This window comes from Mastomys coucha, chromosome X (genome assembly GCF_008632895.1).
Source record: "Mastomys coucha isolate ucsf_1 chromosome X, UCSF_Mcou_1, whole genome shotgun sequence".
NCBI classification, from domain to species: domain Eukaryota; kingdom Metazoa; phylum Chordata; class Mammalia; order Rodentia; family Muridae; genus Mastomys; species Mastomys coucha.
Window position 1 is genome coordinate 144389812 of NC_045030.1, and position 12306 is coordinate 144402117.

The 12306-nt window shown below is 36.5% G+C and overlaps 1 protein-coding gene across 1 annotated transcript in view; it reads left to right on the plus strand.

The window, feature by feature from the left end:
* Fam120c (family with sequence similarity 120C) overlaps nucleotides 1–12306 on the plus strand; it is a 119281-nt gene that overhangs the window by 94823 nt on the left and 12152 nt on the right. Inside the window, 1 exon segment of the mRNA XM_031380844.1 lies at nucleotides 10025–10139. Within this exon segment, the coding sequence (XP_031236704.1) occupies nucleotides 10025–10139 (115 nt within the window).

Below are 12306 nucleotides of genomic sequence, written 5' to 3' on the forward strand. Positions count from 1 at the left end.
TCCCCTACTCCCCCTATACTTGATTCTCCCCCTGCCCTACTCCCCTCCCCTTTCCAACCCAGTTCCCTTTCCCCGTCCATCTACAATATTTATTTCATTTCCCCTTCTGAGAAAAATTCAACCACCCTCATTTGGGCACTCCTTGGTATTTGGCTTTTTCAGGCATATGGATTGTAACTTGGTACACTTTATAACTAATATCAACTTATAAGTGAGTGCATACCATGCATGTCCTTTGGGGTTCTGGGTTACCTCCCTTAGGATGATATATTCTAGTTCCATCCATTTGCCTACAAAATTCATGATGCCCTTTTTAATAGCTGAGTAGTATTCCATCATGTAAATGGACCACATTATCTTTATCCATTTTTCAGTTGAGGGATATCCAGGTTCTCCTGGATTGCATAAGAAAGCAGGCTGAGCAAGCCATGGGGAGCAAGCCAATAAGCAGCACCACTCCATGGCCTCTGCATCAGTTGCTGCCACCAGGTTCCTGCCCTGTTTGAGTTCCTAGGTTGAGCTCCTTCAGTGATGAACAGTGATGTGGAAGTGTAAGCCAAATAAACCCTTTCCTTCCCAACATGGTTTTTGGTCATGATGGTTTATCGCAGCAATAGTAACCCTAACTAAGAAAGGACAGGGTAGAGGCTGGTATAATTTAGAATGAGATATGGAAAACTCTGTGCCTGCTATTATGTGGAAAGCAGAAGGGAGCTTAATAATAACCAATCAGGAGGCTGGTAGCTAACTGACATAGGAACGTAGCAGAAGATCCAGACATTTTATAGCAAGAACCATAGAAAGAATCAGCTTCTTTCTTGTCTTCCTGAATATGTGCTAGAGTGAGACAGGACATAGGGCAAACATCAAGCCACTCACTAAAGACCCATACATTCAGCCCTATCAATGAAGGGTATATGCCTCTATGGCACAAAAGCCAGAAACTGCACCTCTGACTAAACATGGCCTGAGAATAACTATCAAGAAGCTAAATTTTTAACTAAAATCAAATTATCTTTTTATTCTGCGTGACTTTTCAAGGCATGTCTTCTTAGACATGACCTGCAAGCTACTCGTCCTTTGCTGAGTGTGGGACTGAAGTGTGAAACCTCCTAATACTCTGACAGAAGTCTTACTTCTGAGATGTATTCAATGGTAAAAGGTAAACATCTAGTTGGCTTAGGGGACATAATCATATTCTTTAACCATCTAGTGGCTTTTGCTTATTTCGAGCAACAGTGAAGTTAGGGTTAAAACAAAGGAGAAAATTTTCAACAAAGACATCAAGTGCTGCATTATGCATAGAAAATAAACTTTACTAACTAACCAAGAGAAAAATTGACTAATAATATTGACCACTCCTGATCAATCTACAGATCTCCAAATGTGACAAATGGTAAATAATTCAGGCTTCCAAAGAAGACTAAACGCTTAAAAGCAGTATAAATATTTTCAAAGAACTAAATGAAGAGTTGGGGATATAGTTCTTTAGTGGTATACTTGCTTCAGATACGCAAAGACCTAAGTTTAAACTCCAGCACTGTTGCGGAAAATATTAAAAAGGCAATCCACCCAGTAAGCTCTCTTGGCCCGCCAGCAGGCTCTTGCTATTTTTTGCCAGCTAGCAAGATCATCTCGTTTATATACAAAGATCTACACCCCCCACAATCAGTATCTAGTGCCTAGTACCTGATAAAATCATCACTCTTAAGGCTTAATTATCCAGGCAGGTTTATATATAGGTAAGATCACAATTTACAAGATGCCAATACAATAATTTCAGAGCCAAATGATAAAGACAATGTTTTAACCCAATTATTTTAACCTTGTAAAACCCTTAGCTACCTGCGGCTGTTATAACCACACGGGGTCTGAATGGTCCCCTTCCCCGGCCTCCATGATGATGATTCTTTGCTACCTTCCTGCTCTCTGCCCTTTTCCCTCCTCAACTTCTAGTTCCACCTATTCCTGCCCAATCACAGGCCTGTCACTGCCCCAATGTGATTGTACAGAGAAAATGCTGCAACGCAGCACTAAAAGAAAAAAGAAAAAAAACTCAGCTGAATAAAGCCAAGCATGCAAAATTAAATGAAGGCATGATAACCTACCTTATTGTGATAGTTAATCCAGATCAATCAACTTGATAAAGTTGAGAAACACCTACGAGATTAATAAGGCATACCTCTAAGTATATATGAGGACATGGCCAGAGACAAATAGATCATGAAGGCTCTGACCTAGTGAATGATTTAATACATTGTTAGAGCTGTGCAGTTGTAGTGCATGCCTTTAATCCCAGCACTCTGGAGGCAGAGCCAGGTGCAACTCTGTGAGTTCAAGGCCAGCCTGGTCTATAGAGAAAGTTCCAGGATAGCCAGCGCTGTACAGAGAAACATTCTATTTCATAACAAGCAAACAAACAGAAACAAAGAAGAAAGGAAAAATATAAATGGACAATTTTAAGAATAACAATTGAGATGGGGTCTGTATCTACACTGTGGTGTACATGCTTAACATGCACATAGCTCTGAGTACAGTCCCCAGTTCACACACAAGATAATTAAATACAGAGTGCAGTATGTTTTCAAAAAGTAGTTGAAGAACAACTGCAGAAATACAAACATAAAAGTCCTGAACTATACAATAAACTAGGCCACCAGTTATCTATAGAATACACTATCTAGTACTACCATAGTATACATTTTTATGCGTACATGGAACATTGTGCATAACAGACAATATGTTAGGTTGCAGAACATGACATGATGAATGTAAAAAAAAAGGCTAGAGTTATTCAAAATATGGTCTGCGGCAACTGCAAATTAGGGGTAATTCATGAAAGGAAAACTGAAAAAAGGGCACAAGTATATAAAAATTGAACTTCAGGGTCTTACATAATGAGTCATAGGAGAAACCACAAAGGAAATTAGAGATGAATAAGAACAAAATGGCATCATGGTAATTTATGAGACACATCTAAAATAATGCTGATAAATATATACTTGTAAGTACTTTTCATATAAAAGAAGAGAATCCTCAAACCAGTAACCTAATTTTGTATATTAAACTAAAAAAAAAATGCCAAAATTGGAGGTTTACACATTGCTAGTCCCAGCTGTTTGGGAAGCTGAGGGAGGATTGTTAAGTTTTTTTAACTGGATGTATTAATTATACATAAGAGGCCTGCCTCATTGTCATTTTCAAACATAATGTATTTGGATCATACCCCTAATACTGTCTCTTGTGATCTCCCTTCCTTGACTTAGGAAAAAAGCTGAAATTAAGAATGATAAAGAGACACTACTTACTGGCTTTGGAAAACTTAAATATGAGGAATAGTATGCCAACAAATCATGTGATAGATAAAATTGGCAATTAGTAGAAAGTCACAAATTATTACTAAAATTAACTCTAGAAGAAATGGAAAATCTGAGCAAATATACAACAAGGACTCAAATAACTAATTAAACTCTACAAATAATTTTATAGCCCCCAGTTTCATTAATTTCCCTACAAGTGATATAATTTCATTCTTTGAGGCTGAATCATACTGTGCTGCATAAATAGTACATTTTATTTACTCATCCACTGATGGGTACCTAAACTAACTCTACAGCTTGATTTGTGAACATTGTTGCTGTGAATGTGAACATGCACATTATATCCTCTTCTTTGTTATATAGATGTTTTAAATTTGATGCAATCCTATTGTCTGTGTTTCCTCTTTCACTGAGCTATTGGCATCCTATTCAGAAAATTGTTACCTGTGCCAACATCTTGAAGTGTTTCTCCTGTTTTCAACTTGTAGTTTGGAAGTTTCAGTTTTATGTTAAGTGTTCGGGTTTGGTTAGAGGTTTACATGGAATAAGAAAGTGACACAGTTTCAGTCTTCTACATGAGATCACCTACCATTTGTTAAAATGATTCTGGCTTCTGATGAATGTTTTTGTTACCTTTGCTAAGAATCATATTCCTGACAATTTGGGTATACGCATGCATGGTCGTCTATTTCCGTTCCATTACTACACATGCCTGTTTTGTGCCAATACCATGATTTTTGTTGTTTCTATAGATCTGTAGTATAATTTGAAATTGGGTGTTATAACTTTGGATATGCTTCCCCCCGCCCCATTTTGGGTCTTTTCTGCTTCCATATGATTTTGAGGATTATTTTTCTAGTCTTGTAAAAAAAAAAAAGGTATTGGTATTTTAATGAGGGGTTATATTGAATCTATAGGTGAATTTCATTAGTATACAGGTTTAACAATATTAACTAATCTTATGCATGAACATAGAAGGACCCTTTCGTAGTTTGTCATTTTTCTTTAAGGTGTTATAATTATTATTGTAGAATCCTTTCCTCTATTCCACTGTTTTTTTTATTTCCTCTATTCCATGTGGGTCACTACTCTCTGGGGATCAAATGACCCTTCCACAGAAGTCACATATCAGATACACTGCATTTCAGATATTTACATTGAGATTCAAATTGTAGCAAAATTACAGTTACAAAGTACCAATGAAATAATGTTATAGTTGGGGGTCACCACAACATGAGGAACCATATTAAAGGGTCGCAGCATTAGGAAGGTTGAGAACCACTGATCAGTTAGATTTATGATGTGGTGTGGTTTTGTTCTGTTTTGTTTTTGAGGTTAAATTAATTTATTTTTATGATTTTTTTTCTCAGCAAGTTTGTTTTTCATCAGTGTGTAGGCTATTGTTTTTTGTTTTTTTATTTTTGTATCCCATCATTTTCCTTAGATTGTTTATCAAATCTGATGGATTCTCTTGGATCTTTTAAATATGAGATCATACCCCTGAAAACATAGACAGCTTGGTTTTTCTTTCCCTATTTATAGTTCTTTTCTTTTTGTCTTATTACTCTAAGATTTCCAGAAGTTTGTTGAAGAAAATTGATAATAGCAGATACTACTTCACTCAGCCAGAATAATTATAATTGAAAAGACCTTAGCAAAAATTTTAAATGTTAAAAAAGTACAGGAAGTATAGCTACTTTTGAGACTACTTTGTCATTTTCTTATTTTAAATTCATTGCTGTTTTTTAAACAAACAAACAAAAAACACGGCTTAGCCTACAGTAAGAAATGCTTTAACAGTGAGGTACATCCCCATCTAGTTTGCCATTTTCTTTTTCCTTAAGATTTTTTTCAAAATTTTGTTTTTTGTGTGTGTGTATATGTATGTGTATGCATATCTGTCTGTCTGTCTGTATATTTATGAGTATGTGCCATGTATGTGCAGATGCTTGTGGAAGCCAGAAGAGGGCATCATTTCCTGGAGCTGGAGTTACAGGTAGTTCTCACCTATCTAATGTGGGGGTTAGGAACTGAACTTGGGTACTCTGGAAGAGCTGCAAACATCTTACCCACAGAGCCATCTCTTCAGCCCCAAATTTATTATTTTCTTAAAAGATTAAATATGTATGTATCAGATGACTCATTCATTTCACTCCTAGCTATCGCTCCAAGAGCACTGAAAAGATATGCCCACAGAAAGACTTGAATATTAATGGAAGTATTAATCATAATAGCCAAAAAGCTCAAAGAACCTAATTATCTATCAACTGGTAAGTGGATAAACGTACTGAGGTATGTCCATCAATGAAAAATTATGTAGCAATTAAGTCAAACTACTGCTAACAGGCCAGATTATAAATCAACCATTAAATCTTTATGCTTAGGGCTGGTCAATTGTAGAGTGCATGCATATGAGGACCTGAGTTCCACCCCCAGCACTTCAAATAATTATTATGCTAAATGTTCATGAAAAAAGTCAAAGAGATATTAAGTAGATGGAAACTTCATGGAATGGAAGTCTTACTATTATAAAGATGTCATCCCCTCAATCCATAGCTTTCATGCATTGTTTATTAGATTCAATGAACTTATTCTAAGATTTATATCAAAAGGTAAAGTTGAATGGACGTGTTGGCACAGATCCTTACTCCTAGCTACTCAACAAAAGTAGAAGGATCCCTGTGCCACTTCAAGGCTAGCCTGAATACATAGTCCAACCCTATCTTGGAAAAAAGATACTGACCCTTAATAACTAAATCAATCTTGAAAAAAAGGAAGAAAATACAAAGTGAAGGCTTATTATATGTGTCTAAGACACAGAGCTATTTGCTAAGGATTATTTCATGGAACAAAGAACTCAAGAATATGTGTTCACACTGATATATTCAATTGGTGTTGACAAAGAAGCAGTTCACTAGACTGAAGTTTTTTCAACAATTAGTGCTGAAGCAATTAGATAACTCTGTAGTCAGAAAAAAAATGGACTGTAACTTAAAGCCTCATGAACTCAAAATTATCCAACTACAGAAAGAAAGGAGAGCAGGGCACATCTGGGATCTGTTGCTAGGTAAAGAGTTCTTAGACTTGCAATAAAAAAATGATTTGGAAGAGAAAATACGAACTTTATCAACATTAAAAGTCTTATCCCTTGAAATGCCACTTAAGTTTTTTGTGGTATTTTGGTCCATAGAACTAAGGATGGCCATACCTCTTTATACTTTTCTGTTTTACAATGTTAGGAATCAAACCTTCTCCTTCCCAAGTACTCTACTACTTGGTCCTAGCCTTTTACATTTTTCTGGCTCAGAATGAATATGAAAGTTTGGAATCAGAACAAATTTGTTAATGTTACACAAAATTAAAAATGGTATAAAAGGAAAGACTTCCAATTATTGAATCATGTTAAATTTAAGTCATTATGTTATTGGCTTGACACAAATAAACACAAAATTAATAGGCTAGTAACAAGTGTTTATATGTATAAAAATGTAGTATCTAATAAGAGTTTCACCAAATAAAACGAACCTTTGCACATGTAGGCAGTACTAGCCCAATTCTCAATATGAGAAAACTAAATCTTCCAGAGGTTAAGGCAGTTGCCTAGAGTAACATAGTATTAGAATCTCAATGCCAAGGAAGTCAGCCTCCAAAGTATGTAATCTTTGCCACTATATTCTATAAAAATAAAGGTTCTATCAATGTGTCTACAATATCACAGACATTTACTATATATAAGTTAATTATAGCTTACTAAAATTATAATAGAATGTACAACAGTTGCATGTAATATGTATAATTATATAATAGTAAAAATGCTATCTTACCACTGAAAACAAAAAGTTTTCATGATATAGGTTTTATTATTTTTATATTAATATATTTTTATTTTATTTTATGTATATGGGTGTTTTGCCTGCACATATATCTGTTCACCATGTGCATGCAATACCTATGGAGGCGAAACGAGGGCATTGCATCCTCTGGAACTGAAATTGCAGACAGTTGTTAGACACCATGTGAGTGCTGGGAACCAAACCTAAGTCCTCCACAAGAACAACAAGCCATCTTTATCACTGATCCAACTCTCCAGCCTCCATGATTTAGTTTTGACAGAGAATAATATAGTTTAGAAAATCGTGCATGGTTAACAACCCTAAATATTGGTAGATTTAATAATAATTATTATTTCTATCCTTGCATCCAATTGACTTATTAGGCCCTACACTGCATCTCATAATTTATTTAACACTCGTTAAATAGCAGACTGATTCAGGAATGGAGCTTAGCATATGCTGACAGTGACTTATTCAGCAAATATTTATTGAGCACCTACTGTGCTATACTTTATACTAAGAATTCAGATTAAAACTGGAGTATAAGTCAAACCAAGCAAAACCCTCAAATCCCTAATAAAGTAAGTTAATTCATCCTCCATAGAGCTGTCTTTGATTCTCTAGATACATTTAATGAGCACTCAAAACAACCTGCATGATCATGCCCTATGAATTGTATTAGATTATCTGTGAGCTTGCCTCTCTCTCACAGTTGACTCCTTTTGGTCATTTTTTCTTTTATAATATTCAAGATGTATATAATTCAAATAATTCTGCTTTGGGAGCTCTGTTTTGGTTAAGTGTTGGTGTTTTTTCATTTGTTTTAGCATGACTTGATTGATACTCTTCCAATAAATATTTACCAATACTCTATACCAAGGTTCATGATAAAGGAGAAATAATAAACAAAGATAATCAAGAACACACAGGGTCCTAGACCTACTGGTAATTCACGTAGACACTTGAATAAATTTTCATTGTAGATAATTAGTAAAACATTCAAACTTTACTCTGTTACTCACACAGTCTATAATTTTAAATGTCTTTTATTTATACTTTTCATGTCATAGCTTGATGGTAACATTTTTTATGTGTTTTTTTTCACATTTGCCAAGAAACTAAGATAAAAGGCTTTGAAATAGAAGCTTAAGTAAAGCTAAATCAAGAAATTATAAAAAATAGTCTTCAAGGCAAAAAAGTATTGGTAAAAAGCACACTTTGGGAAAGATACAATCTATGACTTATGTGCTAAATAACATAGTATCAGAAAATATAAAATAGGTTATAAAATATGAATGAATTTTCCAAGTGAACAATGAGCAGAAAAGATGGAAGTTTTGTCAGTTACAGAGTTCCTATATACGTATCCTAGATATTTAGAATATAATTGCTAAACAAGTCACAGGATTTGTTTACACAGGATAAACATTCCTGCCATTCTAGAATCATTGTAAATTTCAAAGGAATTTGAGCTTGAAGAAAAAGTATTGGTGGTAGGGATGTTTATACTGTTCTCTCCCCAATGAAGGACAGTAGTTCAGAGAGCTTTCTAGATTCTAAGACAGATTATAGCTGTAGTAATTAGGCTAAAGTCTCCAGGAATTCATCCCATGTGTTGTTGCAGCCACCCCTTGCTTTAAATGCCAAGTTCCCAAAGTCTAGAACAACTCTAGACTAGAAGTTGTACATGTTCATTGTCTTAGGCACCTTTAAGGAGCTAAGTACATATTTTATACTGATAATTTTGTAGTTTTTTTCCATTTGTCTCTTCATTCACAGTATCTATAATAGTAAGACACATTCAGTTCATGGACAGTCAATTCAAATACTCATGAATAGGTACTTAATTAGATTTTTTATCTTTAAAAATGGTACCATGTCATCCAGCCATCTTCACAAGCCAAAGTTCTTGGGGTCTTGAGTTCTTCCCTTCCCTTCACTGTCCTGTAAAACCTGTGGCTAAGGGTTGGGAGTGACAAAGCATTTGCCTAACATGCATGTAGTCCTGGATTCCATCCCTAGCAGTCTGGGAAAAGAAATTCCTATGACCAAGCCTTGTGGGTTTATATGCTGACAGCTCTTAATCTTATCCCCAAATAACTTCATCCTCACTGTCAGTGCCTTCATTTAGTCCATTTTTGGCCACAGATTCAGTCACCTCAACTGATATGTATGTCAGTATCACTCTCCTGCTGACAGTCCTTAAATGTCTTCCTACAATTCGGGAACAAAGATTTATATAATCTTATTTGGAGACTATGATATAGTGGCTGAGTTTATAATTTTACCCACTTATCATTCAGCAATATCAAGCCAGGTGCACCTTGCCATAGCATGCCTCCATATTATTCTTCCCTAGAATAAAATAGGATGCTTTATTTCTACCTTGTGTCTCATTAAATTATACAATCCCCTTGAAACTCTGTTCCTGATAAGTTTTCAGGTGACTTCCTTGCCCATTGGACTCTTCTGTGTTCTTGTAGAACTCTGCATTTTTTTTTCTTGGCATACCACACTACACTGTCAATGTTGTTCATGTCTATCTCCTCTGCCACTCAGATTTGGAATCACTATAAATTAACTCAGAGTTGGATTCCTGACAAGTTTATGGAGTTTTTTTGTATGCATGCTTTTTGTGTGCATTCTAGGAAAGTTCTCTTATTCTGAGCTACATCTCCAGCCATCATTCTTATTTCTGGTAGTGTCTTGCTATGATGCCCGGGCTAGCCTGGAACTCTCTATCCTCCTCTTTTACTCCTAAATAATAGGATTACAGGTGTGTGCTATAATGCTTGGCACCACTTTAGGTTCTTAGTGTCTGGGACATGAATGATGGGAACTGTGATCAAATAATCATGTTTTTGTTTCTAGATACATGGTTCAATGGCCTGGTGGCCGAATCCTGCATCGCCATGAACTTGACACCTTCCTTGCACAGGCAGTGTCTACCCAGCTTTATGAACCAGATCAGCTTCAAGAACTCAAGGTGAATTGTTATACCTTCATTTAAATTATTTTCCTTGCTTTTTTGGTTTTAATTTGATTTGATTTGTGTGTTTTGTTGTTTTGTTTTTTTGAGGCAAGGTCTCAGGCTTGGTCTAAGCTCACTGTGTAAGGAAAGAGGACCTCAAACTCCTGATCCTTTAGCTTCTACTTCCCAAGTGCTGAGATTATAGGTGTATCCTACCATGCTCACATTCTTTCTTTCATAAGCTTATAAGTCTACTTTAAGTCCTTTTCTTTTGGAGCTAGGGAAAGAATAATTCTATAGGTAAGTGTTTTGTTTACCTTAGCCAAATAGATCCTTCTGTTAATAAAACCAAGGAATGCCTGCTATGTCCCCCCATCCCCATAATGATGAATCGAAATACTCAGAAAAGTTAGATATTTTTACAAGGCATGTAAACCATGGTAAGATTGGCACTTATAAGATATGTTGCAGGAACCTTGGTTATCCCTACTTGTCTCTGAGTAAATATCTTCTATTAATTTGTATTTATTTATTTAGTGTGTGATTGTAGGTGTGTGTGAGTTACAGTATACATGTGGAAGTCAGATGATACCTCTCAGCAGTCACTTCTCTCCTGCCACCTTGGAAGATCCAGTGATCAAATTTGAGTGATGGGTCTTGTGTACAAGGGCCTTTACCTGCTGAGCCGTCTCATCACTGCTTCTGTTCCCAACACAAACACTTACTAAAGGGTATCTTTCATTCACCTGATGTAACTGTCATCTCTGAGGTTTACTGCCTCTGATCTGCTAGCCTAGGCCTACTGGAAGCTTCCAGCCTCTCTACAATCTAATCCAGACCTAGAATGTTTTCAGCCTCTTGAGACTTGCTGAATAGGCTCACCCTTACTAGCTCTTTCCGAGTTCTGGATGGTTCAGCTCCACTGTTCTGACTCAAAAGTCCTGATTTAATCTGGCTTTTCTGGGCTTCTCCTAAATGGCTCTGTTTAGCCACAAAACTAACACTAGCAATCTGTTCTAATCTTCTGGCTCCTTCTGTCTTTACCTGTGTCTAGCTTGTTCACTCTGCAGCCTATCTCTATATAGCTGTCCCAGGAGAACTGCCTTCTCTCCTTCCCTCTCACTGCATTGCTTTCTCCTCTGTTTTTGTGAGAGTTCGGTGTATTCTAGTCTGTCAAATCTTTCTCTGATTCATCAATTTTTCTGCCACTCAATTATACATGACTTTCAAAGATGGGTGCTTCCTTCTCTTATTTTAAAGATTTATTATATGTGATTACACTGTAGCTGTCTTCAGACACTCCAGAATAGGGTGTCAGTTCTCATTATGGATGGTTATGAGCCACCATGTGGTTGCTGGATTTGAACTCAGGACCTTTGGAAGAACAGTCAGTGCTCTTAACTGCTGAGCCATCTTTCTAGCCCCTAGGTGCTTCCTTCTACAAACTAACTTTACCTTCATTGTTTTGGATTAAATGTGTATGCTAAGAGTGTATCTTAGTTTGGATTTTCTGCTGTGAACAGACATCATGACCAAGACAACTCTTTATAAAAGACAACATTTAATTGGGGCTAGCTTACAGGTTCAGAGTTTCTGTCCATTATTATGAAGGCAGAACCCTGGCAGCTTCCACGTAGGCATGGTGCAGGAGGAGTGGAGAGTTCTACATCTTGTTCTGAAAACAAACAGGAGCAGACTGGCTTCCAGGCAGCTAGGACGAGGGTCTTAGAGCCCACCTCCACAGTGACACACTTCCTCCAACAAGGCCACACCTCCTCATAGTTCCACTCCCTGGACCAACCATATTCAAACCACCAGAGGGCAGGTCTGTATTCCAGCCAGACTAGCCATATTGATAGATTAAAATCCCTCTACAGTAGTAAAAACTGGGAGAAAAATATTAAAGCATAAAGAAGAAAATTGATACACCATGAACTGAAAGATAGAAGATAGTAGTGGACTGTAAACATAGATTGCCTTGTGCCTCAATATTGGCATCATTGCCTCCTATTTACATGCTACTGTCCAGGTTACTTGGCTTTTTTATCTTCTATGTCATTACTCATTGTCGGGTGCCTTTTTCCGTCCAGCGGAAATAAGGAGGCAACAACGAGCGAGCTCTTCTCCATGCAGTTTAATCAGGAACCTTCATTTTTACTTCTTCTCTAGCTAGCTTCTTTTA